The sequence below is a fragment of the Cavia porcellus genome, unplaced genomic scaffold, assembly GCF_034190915.1.
Source record: "Cavia porcellus strain 051 isolate PalLab524CR breed Dunkin Hartley unplaced genomic scaffold, mCavPor4.1 scaffold_5, whole genome shotgun sequence".
Lineage (NCBI taxonomy): Eukaryota > Metazoa > Chordata > Mammalia > Rodentia > Caviidae > Cavia > Cavia porcellus.
The window spans coordinates 29,004,474-29,017,487 of NW_026947488.1; the positions used below are offsets into that span (position 1 = coordinate 29,004,474).

The 13,014-nt window shown below is 43.4% G+C and overlaps 1 protein-coding gene across 1 annotated transcript in view; it reads right to left on the bottom strand.

Annotated features, from left to right (window-relative positions):
• Nucleotides 1-13,014, bottom strand: part of Pofut1 (protein O-fucosyltransferase 1) — a 30,994-nt gene that overhangs the window by 16,296 nt on the left and 1,684 nt on the right. The window contains exons 3-5 of the mRNA XM_063249466.1: nucleotides 11,871-11,992; nucleotides 7,430-7,612; nucleotides 6,272-6,384 (exon numbers count right to left, since the gene is read on the bottom strand). Of these exons, the coding sequence (XP_063105536.1) occupies nucleotides 6,272-6,384; nucleotides 7,430-7,612; nucleotides 11,871-11,992 (418 nt within the window). The remainder of the gene's footprint in view (nucleotides 1-6,271; nucleotides 6,385-7,429; nucleotides 7,613-11,870; nucleotides 11,993-13,014) is intronic.

The following is a 13,014-nucleotide window of genomic DNA, read 5'->3' on the forward strand; positions in this document are numbered from 1 at the left end:
AGAACCAACAAAGCAGGAAGGATTTCTTGGAAGTCATTTGTTGGGGGAAAAAAGTCCCTTTTATCTTCTTCTAGAATTCAGCTTTCATCTAGATACACAGAAGCCCAAAATAAGGACATTTCACTTTACATCTTGCAGGTAGGTCTGGCCCATGTGCCTCTCCACTAACCAATGAGATTGGGTTATAAGTTGGTGGGGGCAACACTTCTTAAAAAAGGGGCTGTAGGGGCTGGGGATTTAGCTCAGCGGCATAAGCACCTGCCTTGCAAGCAGGCAGTCGTGAGTTCGATCCCCAGTACCGATAAAAAGGAAAAAGACAAAAAAAAAAAGGGACTGGGAATTAAACTCAGTGGAGGAACACCTATCTAGCAAGCAAAATGCCCTGGGTTTGCTCCTCAGCGACAAAAACATTTTTAAAAAATGGATAACAGGCACACATGACCAATCTTTTTTTTTTTTAAAAAGACTTCTTTAAAAAGGGAGGAGAACTGGGTAGCTGGGTATAGTGGCACGTCCCTGTAGGCCCAACTATTTGAGAGGCTCAGGATCATTTGAGCCTAAGAGCAGGTCAGACTGAGCAACACAGTGTGACCTTGTTTCTTTAAAAAAAAAAAAAAAGCTGCAGCTGTGCCCTTCTTCTGCCCCTTCTATCTCCTGAGTTGCCTAGGATGTGATGGCTGGAGCTTTACCTGCCATCCTAGCCCAACAGGTAACACTGAAAATAAGTCAGTACAAAGAATGAATGGAAATGCACGAACCAGATTTCTCATGACACTGTGGAGGTGCCATCCTGCCCTAGATATATACTCTAATACTTCTTCTTCTTTTTTTTTTTTTTTTTTTTGTCTTTTTGAGACACGGTTTTACTATGCAGTTTAGGCTGGCCTTGAACTCACAGCAATCCTCTTGCCTCGGCCTCCTGAAGATTACAGGCATGTACCAATATGCCTGGCTCTACTTCAGTATTTCTTTTACAGAAGAAAAAAATGTTGTTCACTTACTGTTATTTTGGGTGTTCTGTTACATGTATCCTAACTTAATCCTAATGTACCTAGACTTGTAGCTTATAAATTTCCTTTGCCTTACTTGGAGCCCTGACATGTGTAAGGGTCAATGGTTAAGGTAGGGAGGAGGAACTGAAACCTCCAACTGGGTTCCTCTGCAAAGGTGCTTTAGGTACTTTACCTCATCAAAGGGAAGGGAAGGTAGGTAGTCTAAAGATGACTCATTACAAGAAATTAAATGATTAGCCTGGATTTGAACTTTGGGCAACTCAAGAACTGGCCAAGAGCAGTGATGCACACCTGTAATCCCAGCTAGTTAGACTGAGGCAGAAAAATCATTTGAGCTCAGAAGTTCAAGACTAGCCCAAGCAATACAGCAAGACCCACATCAAATAGCAACAACAAGTGGTCATCAAGCCTTCGGATCTTCTGCCATAGGTGGGCTTTATGTCACCTCAATAGTATTTTTATTTTCTTGAACCAGAAATTGAATTCAGGACCTTGCACTTGCCAGGCAGGCACTATGCTACTGCGCCATATTCCTGACTCCCTAAGAGTATTTATAGCAGTAACGATCAGCCAGTTTCCAACCCCAGACATTGTGGGCCAGCAGGTTCCACTCCCTCTATCTTGGGATACTGCCTGGATATTCCCTCTCAGAATCCAGCTCTCACACTGTGAGAAGTCTAGGCCAAGCTGGGTGTGGTGGCACATGCCTATAATCTCAATACTCCTGGAGGCTGAGGCAGAAGGACTGCAAGTTTGGGTCTAGTTTCAACAATTTGGTAATTTAGTGAGACCCTGCCTCAAAACACAAAATAAGGCCAGGGACAGAACTCAGAGTAAAGACCATGGATTCGGTCTTCAAGATTTAAAAAAAAAGGTGGTGGGGCAGAGGTTACAAGTAAACACATTCAAAGGCTAATGGTATTCTTTGGAGGTGTCATGGAATTATGAATAAATTTAAATCATTTATTAAAAAATTATCCTCATCAAAGGGAAGGGAAGGTAGGTAGTCTAAAGATGACTCATTACAAGAAATTAAATGATTAGCCTGGATTTGAACTTTGGGCAACTCAGAATCCATAAAAAACAAAAACGTTTGCCATGTTAAACTGAGTTAATCCACACAATCATAAGAAATAGTAATAAATTGCTGTTATGCTACAAAGCTTTGGAATGATTATGTAGCAACAGATGACAGCAACATCTTAACATTCTCCTCCTCCTCATTCCACATCAAGGGCACAGGACTTTCTATGCCTTGATCATCCCAAGGCTGTTGCTATGTTATCAGGACCTTTGATTGTAATGTCCCCACTTGAAACTACCTCTTCCAGCTCTTGGTACAGCTGGCTCCATCTTGTCCTTCAGGTCTCAATTTTACCCATTGCATTTTATCATCCAACATTCCGGAACCATTCTCCTGCCTCAGCCTCCCAAGTAGCTGGGATTATAAGTAGGTGCCACTGCATTCCATTAGACTGTGAGGTCCATCAGGGCCTGGGTCCCACCTGCCTTCTTGTTGCCCATATCCCCGATATCCAGAGAGGATCAATGTCTGACACTCAGGAAGTACTTCTGAAATTGTGTTGAAGGAAGATATCTGGGGGCTCTAACTCCCTTGTACTGCCTCCAGGGACCATTAGTTGTCTTTTCTTAGAAATGTGGTGAAGGTACAAACTTCCTCAAGTTCTAGTGAGAGAGGTTCTTTCAAGTCAGTGAATTCAAGATAGATCACAAGGTAATGAGCAAACGTGTACACAACATTCCCCAACTGAGGCATCCACACATCCCTTTTCTTCTAACTAGGGTGTATGGGTGAATGGTGGATTTACTGATTGGTTGACTGAGACAGGGTCCCACTATGTAGTACACACAGGTCTTGAACTCATGATCATCCTCCCTCAGCCTCTCCAATGTTGAGGTTATAGATGTGTACTGCCACATCTGGCTTTTGTTTCTGACTTTCTGAAACTAATTTTTGAAGATGTTTTTAGAACTGGAGACATTTTTTGGTCCTTGCCACTGATGACAGGGGCAAATCTCCCACCCTCTTAGGCAAGTCAGCCTCTGGCAAGGGTTCTGGGTCATTTGGAAGTGAACAGGGAAAATCAAGCAAGTGATCCAATGGGAGAGTCCTATCTAGCTTCAACATGATGGAGACCAGATCTGCCAGGACTGAGCAGCCTAAATGGTTTATGCACTAGCTCTAAAGACAAGTCCCAGAAGACATGCACAGCTGCTAAGGGAATAGACATTTAATCCACAGCGATTAAGAACGGCACTCTGAGGTGGGAATGGTGGTGCACACCTGTAATTCCAGTACTCGAGGAGGCTGTTAGTGACTTAGTGAGACTTTTTCTCAATATAAAAAGTGGGCCAGGGATGTAGCTCAGTACAAATGTCTTGGGTTCAATCCCAGAAGCATAAATGAACAAAAAAAAAGTTTTTTTAAAAAAAAATTTTGTTTTTGGTTTTGGAGACAGGATCTTGCTATGTAATTCAGGCTGACCTTAAACTTACTTGTAGCCCAGGCTGGTCTTGAACTAGGATTGATTCTCCTGCCTCGGCCTCCCCAGGAATTATAGGCATGTGCCACCACACCTGGCTGAATGGGTATTGTGCAGCTCAGCACACATTTATAATTCTAGCTACTCAGAAGGCTGAGGCAGGAGGATCACAATTTTAAGACCACCATAGTCAACTTAGCAAGATATCAAAATACAATGGGCTGAGGTGTAGTTCAGTGGTACACCCCTAGTGGGTTCAATTTCTAGTACCAAAAAGAAAGGAAAAAAATGGGTACTTTGCAATCAGACTGCATGGGTTCAAAAGATAGTTCTGTTTCTTCTTATAAGCATATGACCTTGGACAAATGATTACTCTCCCCTCACTTTCCATCTCTTTTCCTTTCTCCCCACTTCCCTTTCTCTCTTCCTATTTCCTCATGCATGGTAGGCAAATGCTCTATCCTCAAGTCACATGCCCAGCCCTTTCATAATTTTTTGGAGACAGGGTTACACCAAATTGCTCAGCCTGCCTTTGAGTTGTGATTCTCCTGCCTCAGCCTCCCAAGTAGCTGGGATTATAAGTAGGTGCCACTGCATTCAGCTCCTGCTTCCATTGTTTTGGTTTGTTTTGAAGTCTTCTGAAACAGTGTCTCACTATGCAGTCCAGGTTGGTCTGGCATTCACCAAATAGCCTAGGCTAGCCTCAAACTCATAGTTATCTTCCTGTCTCAGCCTCCTGCTAGAATTACAGATGTGCACAGCCATATCCAGTATTACTTTCATTTTGTTTATGTGTAAAGCACAGATGACATCACCTATCCTACAGATTTATGGAAAGATCAACCCACTAGAATGGTAGCATATGCCTATACTTGGGAGGCTGAGGTAGGAGGATCTTGAGTCCAGAGCTAGTTTGGGCAACACAGTGAGTTCTAATCACAAAAACAATCACAAGTCACAATACCTGTTAAGACTTAGAATAGTCTTCTAAGCAGGCACTAAATAAAAGCTCATTATTTATTAAAGATTTACATGTAGGCCTGAATTGCCCATGCAACAGCTCTCTGACCTTGGACAAGTTACTCAATTTCACTAACCTCAGTTTCCTCATTTGTAAAATGGAAATTGAGACTTGGTGTGTAGCTCAGCGCTATCGCACTTGCCTACTATGTACAAGCACAAAGTTTTGGATTTAATCCTTGGTACCACACACCAAAAAAGGAAACTGATAACAATAGGAAATGACTAACAGTGGCTGCCAACTCTGGTGGACTCTTCCTATGGGCTGTGAACACTATGCACTACAAGGCAGATCCCATTAAGTGCTCTTTTCATCAAACCAAGGAGAAAACTGGGGCCAGAGAGCTGGAGTGGCTGATTTAGTCTCTGGAAAAGGAGCTGGGTCAAACATCAGGCCTTTTTTGTTTGTTTGTTCGTCTGGTTTTAGACAGGCTCTCTTTACGTAGTTCAGACTGGCCCTGAACATACTATGTAGCCCACGCTGGCCTCAGACTTGGACAATCCTCTTGCCTCAGCTTCCCATGTGCTAGAATTCCAGGCATGCACCACTGTGCCTCGCAGAGCTCAAGACTTCTTACTCCTGAGCCTGTGCCTGTTTTCCTACTGAATGCCAAGTGCTGTGACCACACCTCAATTCGCATGCTCCTCGTACCTCCTGACCCAGCTTGCACCTGCGCCCAGCTCTTCTGCATGAATGGCAAGGACACCATGTGAGTTATCATCACTAAAACTCAGCAGCAGCTCTTTTTTTTTTTTTTTGGCAGAAATATATTTAATAGTATTTTAATGTTTGACAGTTATTATAAATTAATTTTTATAGTTCAGATGATAAGTACAATTCAGGGAACCCTATGATTATTTGGTATTGGGATATTCAGATGTATGTGTTACAGAGGGAGATTCTAATTCAAAAGGGAAAAATTATAACCAAGTTAATGGAAAACAGTATTGGTTTAAGATGGACTCCTAATAATCCTCATGAAAGGTATTAAAGTATATTCCTTTATTACAAGAGTTACATAGAAATATTAATTAAATCTAGAAACAGTGTTTTCCACAAAAAAACGTTCCTTGGTATATATTTGCAAGTTGATGTGGATGAAAAATTTGTGAGACTTAAATGACTGGAGTCATTTGACTGCAGGATCAGCAGCAGCTCTTAAAGACAGGCACTGGATCTTCTTCATTTTTTACATATCACCTTTGGCCCACAAATACTGTGCCTCAAACATGACACATGCGCTATAAATACTTCACAGCCTGTGCCCGTGCCCTGCTAACCTATTTCTTTAATAGGGCTCACTGGCACACAATTAATAAGGTACAATCCAGTAATTATCAGGATGACATCACTTCTCTGCACCTGAAGCTGTGCTCTAGGAGTTGCTTCCAATTTTCATGTTGTGAAAAGGAAGGCAACAGGGGAGTGATTCTCACGCCTAGAGGAGGAAATCGAGACACATGTGACTGCACAATGTTCTTTTATGACATCCCTTATCAGCCAATAACTCAAACTCTTGCTCTTGCTCAACCCTGTGGCAGGTCAAGGTTCCAGTGTGTCAGGCGTTGAAAAGGGAACAGATCACACAGGATCCAAGTGCAACAGACAGAGCACCTCTCCCTTTGGTCTCATACCTCAGGGTGGGGTAGAGGGGCAAAGGGTCAGGAACGTGCTGGATGCCCATGAGTCCCGTGTCCCTCCCTGACCCCAGTACTGCCATCCTTTCCAAGTACCTCTGGATCCATTGTTCTTTATAGGAGGCACTGAAGGAAATGCCTGCAAAAAGCTCCGACTTGTTGAAACTCACATGAAACTGATCCCAGAACGGGCCGAAGGGGTTTCCTTCCTGTAGAGAGAGGGTTGCAGAAAGCTTACTGAGGGCGAGGGAAAGCCATCTGGGGAGGAAGGCAGGAACAGTCGGCGGAGGGGACCTGGATGCTTGGACTCTGGCTGAAACACCCTCTCCAACACCCTCTTTGGTTGGCCCCTGGGAGGGGCATGAGGACAGAGGCCTGGCATCTCTTCTGGTTTCCAACAGATGTTTACCCATATTTGAGGGTTTCCTGCTCACTCGCATGTTTGACCTATCCTGATGCCCTTGATGCCCTGGTGGGGCCTAGAAGGAACACAGTTTCAAGAGATTTTCAAGACTGCCTAATGCAGCACCTTTATTTTCAAGATGGAAAGCAAAGCTCACAGAGGGTAAGACACATACTCAAAGTCACACAGCAGTGTTGGGGCCACACAATACATCTCTTTTCTCAAATGTCATGACTCTTATAACCACAATCTCCAATCAGTAGACATTTCTAATAAAACATGACAGCTTCTCACCTCCCTGCTGAGAGGCAGAAAAGTACTGGAGGTAAAAGGGTGGACATGGGAGCCAAATTACGGAGGGTTGAATCGTAGGTCCACTGTGTTTGCTGTGTGACTTTGGGAAAAAGTCTGAATCTCTCTGCCATACTTGGTGTTTGTAACATACAATGGGGATGCGATTAGTACTTTCCCCAAACAGCAGTGTGAGGAGTTAAATGAGTACATGTATTGCTCTTAGCATGATACCTGACATACAGTAATACTATAGAGTATAGTTAGTATTAGTGAGGTGGTATTTTACAGTTTACAAGCACTCTTACACTTGGCCTTCATTATGTTTTATGAACAAGACGGAGCAAGGACTGGCATCTCTATTTTGTGTACTAATAAAGGCTCAGAGAAGCAAAGCCCACCCACAGTGGCACAGGTGAAAAGTGTCAGAAGTAGACTGGAATTTCCATCTTACTCCTCCAAGCCTTTCCGGCGCCTTCTCCCACATATGGCTACCTCTAATCTCAGGGACCGAGAGGACATGGAACAGACAGAAAGGCTCCCCAGCCCACAGGACCTACCTTCATGGGACACGTCTTTTTATCGGGGCTTCGCTGAGCTGCTACCTCAAAGCAGTAGGCCACTCGTTTCTCAGGAGGCCAGTGGGTAGGCGCCAGCTCTTCCATGAAGTCCTCCAGGCTGATGACCCGATGGTAGGCCCTGAGGGGCTCCAGCTTGAAGTACTTCTTGTAGGACACATGCAGCTATAGGAAGAGGAAGGGCAGAGGTCCCTCTTCAGTGTCCCAGTCTTAGATACATTTATTAAAACTAAACAACTCCACGATCCACATAGCTCAAATTACATGGCAACGAAAAACTTTTGCTAAAAGACACCAAAGTGAGCCATGCTTGGTGGTGCATGTCTATAATGTCAGCTACCCAGGACACTGAGGCAGGAAGGTCACAAGTTTGAGATCAGTGTGCGAACTTAGTGAGACCATCTCAAAATAAAAATTAAAAGGGCTGGGGATATAGCTCAGTGGTAGAGTGCTTGCGTAGTAATTGTGAGGTCCTAGGTTCCATTTCTAGCACTACAAAAACCAAAAGAAACCGGATACCAATGTTAGGACAGAGGCAAATTGAGACAAGATATTTGCAAAGCAAAGCACAAATAGTTGTAGTTCTTATGTTCAAAAGTGACAGATGAAGTCTTAAGAAAAGACAAATAATGGGCAAAGGATAAGGGTAAACAACTCACAGTTAAGGAAACCCAAATAACCGGTATACTCAAAGGATGTGCAATGTCACCATGAATTAGAAAAAGCAAATTACAGTTATTACAAGCATCACTTTTCACCTGTGAGACCAATAAGAATTTAAAAGCTAACTCTAACTATTGGTAGAATGTGGGAAAATGGACAGTCTTGTATGTGTCTGGCTATAGAAACGTACACTTTGGTATGCAATCTATCAGTATTAAAAGAATTAAAATAACTGGGTGTGGTGCACAACTGTAACCTTGGCACTTGGGAGGCTGAGGCAAGAGGACTGCTATGGGTTGGTTCAAAGCCAGCCTGGACTACACAGTGAGATTTCATCTCAAAAAACCACACACTAAAGAATTAAAATGCTCTTTCTACTGCTAGGTTTGTACACTTTGCACCAGGAGAAAAGTACAGGGATGCTCAATGCCACAAATGAAGTATAGAGAGAATATGGAAGGGACCACAACAAACATATGCAATCTATTGGAGGGATTGCTGTAGGAGTAGCAAGAGGGACTAGGGTTAACCACAGGGGCCAGGAGAAGCTCTCTTTTAACAACTGTAACTGTAATGCTGTTTTTCTTTTATTAACAAAAAGAAAAGATGAGGCAAAAATCGCTAACAATGATCACTGGGTACATGGGTGGTGGTTGGATTCATCTCTGCATTTTTTTAGATTTAAAAAAACTTCTGGGGCTGGGGATTTAGCTCAGCAGCATAAGTGCCTGCTTTGCAAGCGGATGGTTGTGAGTTCGATCCCCAGTACCGATAAAAAAAAAAAAAAAGCTAAAAAAAAAATTTCTTAGAACACCACAACCTAACATTTGGATTTCATCCTATAGGTCAGGGTTTCCTAAGTATGCCCACCAGTTCAGGTGGATAAAAGGTTTTGCAATAAAAGCATTCTAACGCTGAAGTCTAGGAAATGCTGCTTAAGGTACTTTCTTTACTGCAGTAGGATTTTTTTATGGCTTTAACATGCTCATGTGCATTGCAAATCTGTGAATTTGGGATGATGGAGAATTGAGATTATATCCCCAAACGATTTAACTACAGCACCCTTCCAACAATAGTTACTGATACTCTAACAAGGAGACTTTGAGCTCCTTAACTATCAGCACTGGGGTAGCATAGCTAAAGGATTTTAAGCACACAATTTCCCCCTCCCACCTTCTTTCCTTCCTTCTTTTTCCTTCCTTCCTCCCTTTCTTCCCTCCTTCTTTCTTGGTACTGGGGAATGAACCCAGGACCTTTGTATTAAGCTATATTCTAGGTCCTTTTTTTGCTACCGGGGATTGAACTCACAACCTTATGCTTGCCAGGCAGGTGCTTACGTCACTGAGCTAAATCCCTGGCTCCTTGGTCCTTTTTTTTATCTTGAGACAGCATCTTACTAAATCACCCAGGCTGGACTTGAACTTTTGATTGTCCTGCCTTAGCTTCCCAGGCTGGGATTATACACATGAACCACCACCACCACCCCAGGCAAGTTTTGCCTTTTTTGAAAGATCACTCTGGTAGCAGATTAGATGGTACTGATGCTATGAAAAGGGAGAGGAATTAGGAGGTTACTTTTATTTACTCAAGCGTGCATTTAACATGTATTTGTTGGGCATTTCTACACATCTAAGTGAGAAATTCAGTGTCTTAGAAAGGTAGAAGGAAGGTAACACAGAAGATTTGGGGGCTGGGAGTATATGGAAGGCTCCTCTAAGTTCTTGGCTTGGTACCTATGTGAATGGAAGTGATATAAACTAAGGTTGGGATTATAGATATTGGCATAAGTTTTAAGAGGAAAGATGCCAAACTCAGCTCTGGTTCTGTAAAGCTGAGATATCTATGGGCTATCTAAGCAGACTCAAGGGTTTAGCAATCAGAAACACAGTATGAGAGGAATGTGGGTCACAGATAAATTTGAGACAGGAAGAACAGTGAAAGCCATAGGAGCCAACAGAAATTTATAGCAAAGTAAGTAATGATAATAGTAGCTACTATTTATTGAATGCTGACACAGTGCCAGGTGCTATACTTATCCCTTTACAAGCATTTGCTCATCTAGTTCTACAAGGCAGGAATATAACCATCTCCAGTTGACTTAGGGAGAAACCCAGGCATACAGGATCTAGATGACTCATCTGAGGGCACAGAACTAACAAGCAAACAGAAAGAGGACACACACTAACTCTAAACAATGAGTGGAGAGAAATGAGGAAAACACAGAGCTCAAGGCTGCAGCAGAGAAGGACGCGTCCTGAAAGCCAGGGGAGTAGAAATGTTCAGGAAGGAGTGAGGCCCGTGGGGCCAGGTGCACTTCGGAGGTCTAGTGAGATGAAGACTGTGAAATGAACCCTACATTTGGCAATTCTGAGGTCTCTGGTAACCTCAGTGAGAACAATCACAGTGGGGAAGCAGAGCCCAATTGAGGCAGGTTGAGTAACCCATCGAAAGCAAGGAGATACAGACTCAGTACCACTGGCTGAGAGAGCAAGGAGATAGAAAGCAAGTAAGTCAGAGGGAGATGGATGGTCAATGACTAAACTACTGACGGTGAGTGAAAAACCCCAGAGCACTGATGGATCTCAGGAATGGAGGACTTCCTGTGTCCCAGCTCTTTACATAGAAGAGTTAAGCTGATTCTAAGTGGGAGGCACACAATTACATGTAAGGCATGAGTACCATCATTAATTCAATCTTCACCATGGGAAGCAGCAACAATCATTATCAGGCTATTTTAGAGACGAGGAAACTTGAGGCACAAAAAGGCCAAGTACCTTGCCCAAGCTACAGAATTAGTAGGTGGCCAAACTAGGCTATGTCTCAGTTATTCAGGCTTTTAACTTCTGTTAATAACCTGTCTATGGCTGTAGCATAACTCAGTGGTAGCTCACTGATAGAGCTCTTGCCCAGTATGCACAAGGCTGGCCTCAAACTCATAGCAATCCCTCTGCCTCAGCCTACTGAGTGCTGGGATTACAGGTGTGTGCGGCCATGATCAGCTATTATCAGGGTTTTTTTTTTTTTATGTTTTGTTTTGTTTTTGTACTGGAAATTGAACTCAGGACCTCATGCTTGCTGGGTAAGTACTGCGCCACTGAGCCGTATCCCCAGCCTGCTATTTTCAGTTTTAAAGGAGAAACTAAAGCATAGGTTAGTTAACATGTCCATGGCTACAAATCCAGGCAGTATTGCTCCAGCACTGCTTCTCCTCCCATCAAGAGGCTCCCTTGGCATAGTGTGCTCAGTATTTTCTAATTCCTACCTTATATAGTGAGTTCAAAGCTGGCCTAAACTATATAGTGAGAACCTGCCTCCCAAAAACTAATAATACTGTCCATTAACTATTGACTAATGGAATGCAGAGAAGGTGGGGTCAATCAGCACTGGCAATGGAGGTTTTAGGGTCAAGTCACAGGCTTTGTAGTCAAGATGATCATGGGTTTCAATTCCAGCTCTATTACCCATAAGCTGTGTGACCTTGGGCAAATTACCTAACCTCTCTGGACCCTAGTTTCCTCATAAGGATGAGATGCAGAAGAAATGAGCTAATCTTTTATGGAGTGCTCAGAACAGTCCTAGCACATAGCAGGTACTGGATAAATGCTGGCCATTGTTATTCCAAGGAAGCCAGATCTGGCTAGGGAGTAGGACAAGCTCAGAGGAGTGGGAGTTAAGGCCCAGAGAAGGACCTGGAGGTCAAGCAGAAGTCAGCAAGACTGTGGAAGGGTAGACAAGGGCCAAGGTCAGTGGAAGTACTCACATTGGTGAAGGGCGGTTTATGATGCTGGTACTCAATCCACGGAGGTACAGCCAAGGTGCGATTTAGCAGCTTTGCAAATGCCAGGGAGCCCAAGAAATGATCAGCCTGGTTTCCAAAACGCCCTGGAAATGGTATAGTAAGATGACGTAAGGCCTGAGGTATCATGCGGATGGGACTTAAAGAGCTAGGAAATGTGGACCCGGGGTGGGGAAGGCCAGGACATCAAGGAGAGCTAGGGAAGCGAGAAGCATGAGAGCAAGTCCAGACTCCTGGACCTGACTGACATTCAAGGCTGCTCCTCCAGCGTCGGCCACTCCAGGTTCCTCACTGTCTCCCAAACACATTCTATAGAGTCCACTCCATCTGCTGTCTTTTTCCTTGCTGTTGCCTAAGCCAGGAGTGTCCTTCCATCTGTCTCATAACCTGCACATGAAGGTGCCACTCCAATGCCTCATTCACTAAAAAGCCTTTCATCCAATAAATAAATAAATAAATAAATTTAAAAGGGGGCTGGGGATTCAGCTCAGCGGCATAAGCGCCTGCCTTGCAAGCGCACGGTTATGAGTTCAATCCCCGGTATTGATAAAAAAATTAAAACATTTTTAAAAAGCCTTTCATCAGCACCCATCTGTACTCACTCTCCCTTTTCTGCCTCTCACTTTGCACATGAGTTACTAAAGCCCTTCACTTTTCCTCAAATGTCTTTTCTCACTTCCTGGCTTTTCATACTGGTTGTTTTCTCAACTTATGAATGCCTCAGGTGCAAGGATCCTGTTGGATTATTTTTATTAACTCCAGCACAATATCCATTTATATACTCCCCAAATATTGAGAGATCACACTGTGCCAGGATCTATGCTAGATGTTAGGATATGGGAGTAAACAAAGACAAGGTCTCAGTAGTCTTGGCACTTACAATCCAGTTGGAGAAGCACTAAATATGTATAACAAATTTATACTGGTAATTTTGATAACAATCAGGGAAAAAACGGGATGGGGAATGATAAAGAGATTACTTGCATAGAGGTCAGTGGAGTCCTCTCTGGTGACATTTATGCTGAGACTTGAAGAATGGTGAGCATGTGGTGGCGTAGAGGTGAAGGGGAGGATGTGCCAGGAAGAGGGAGTAGGATATAGACCTTAG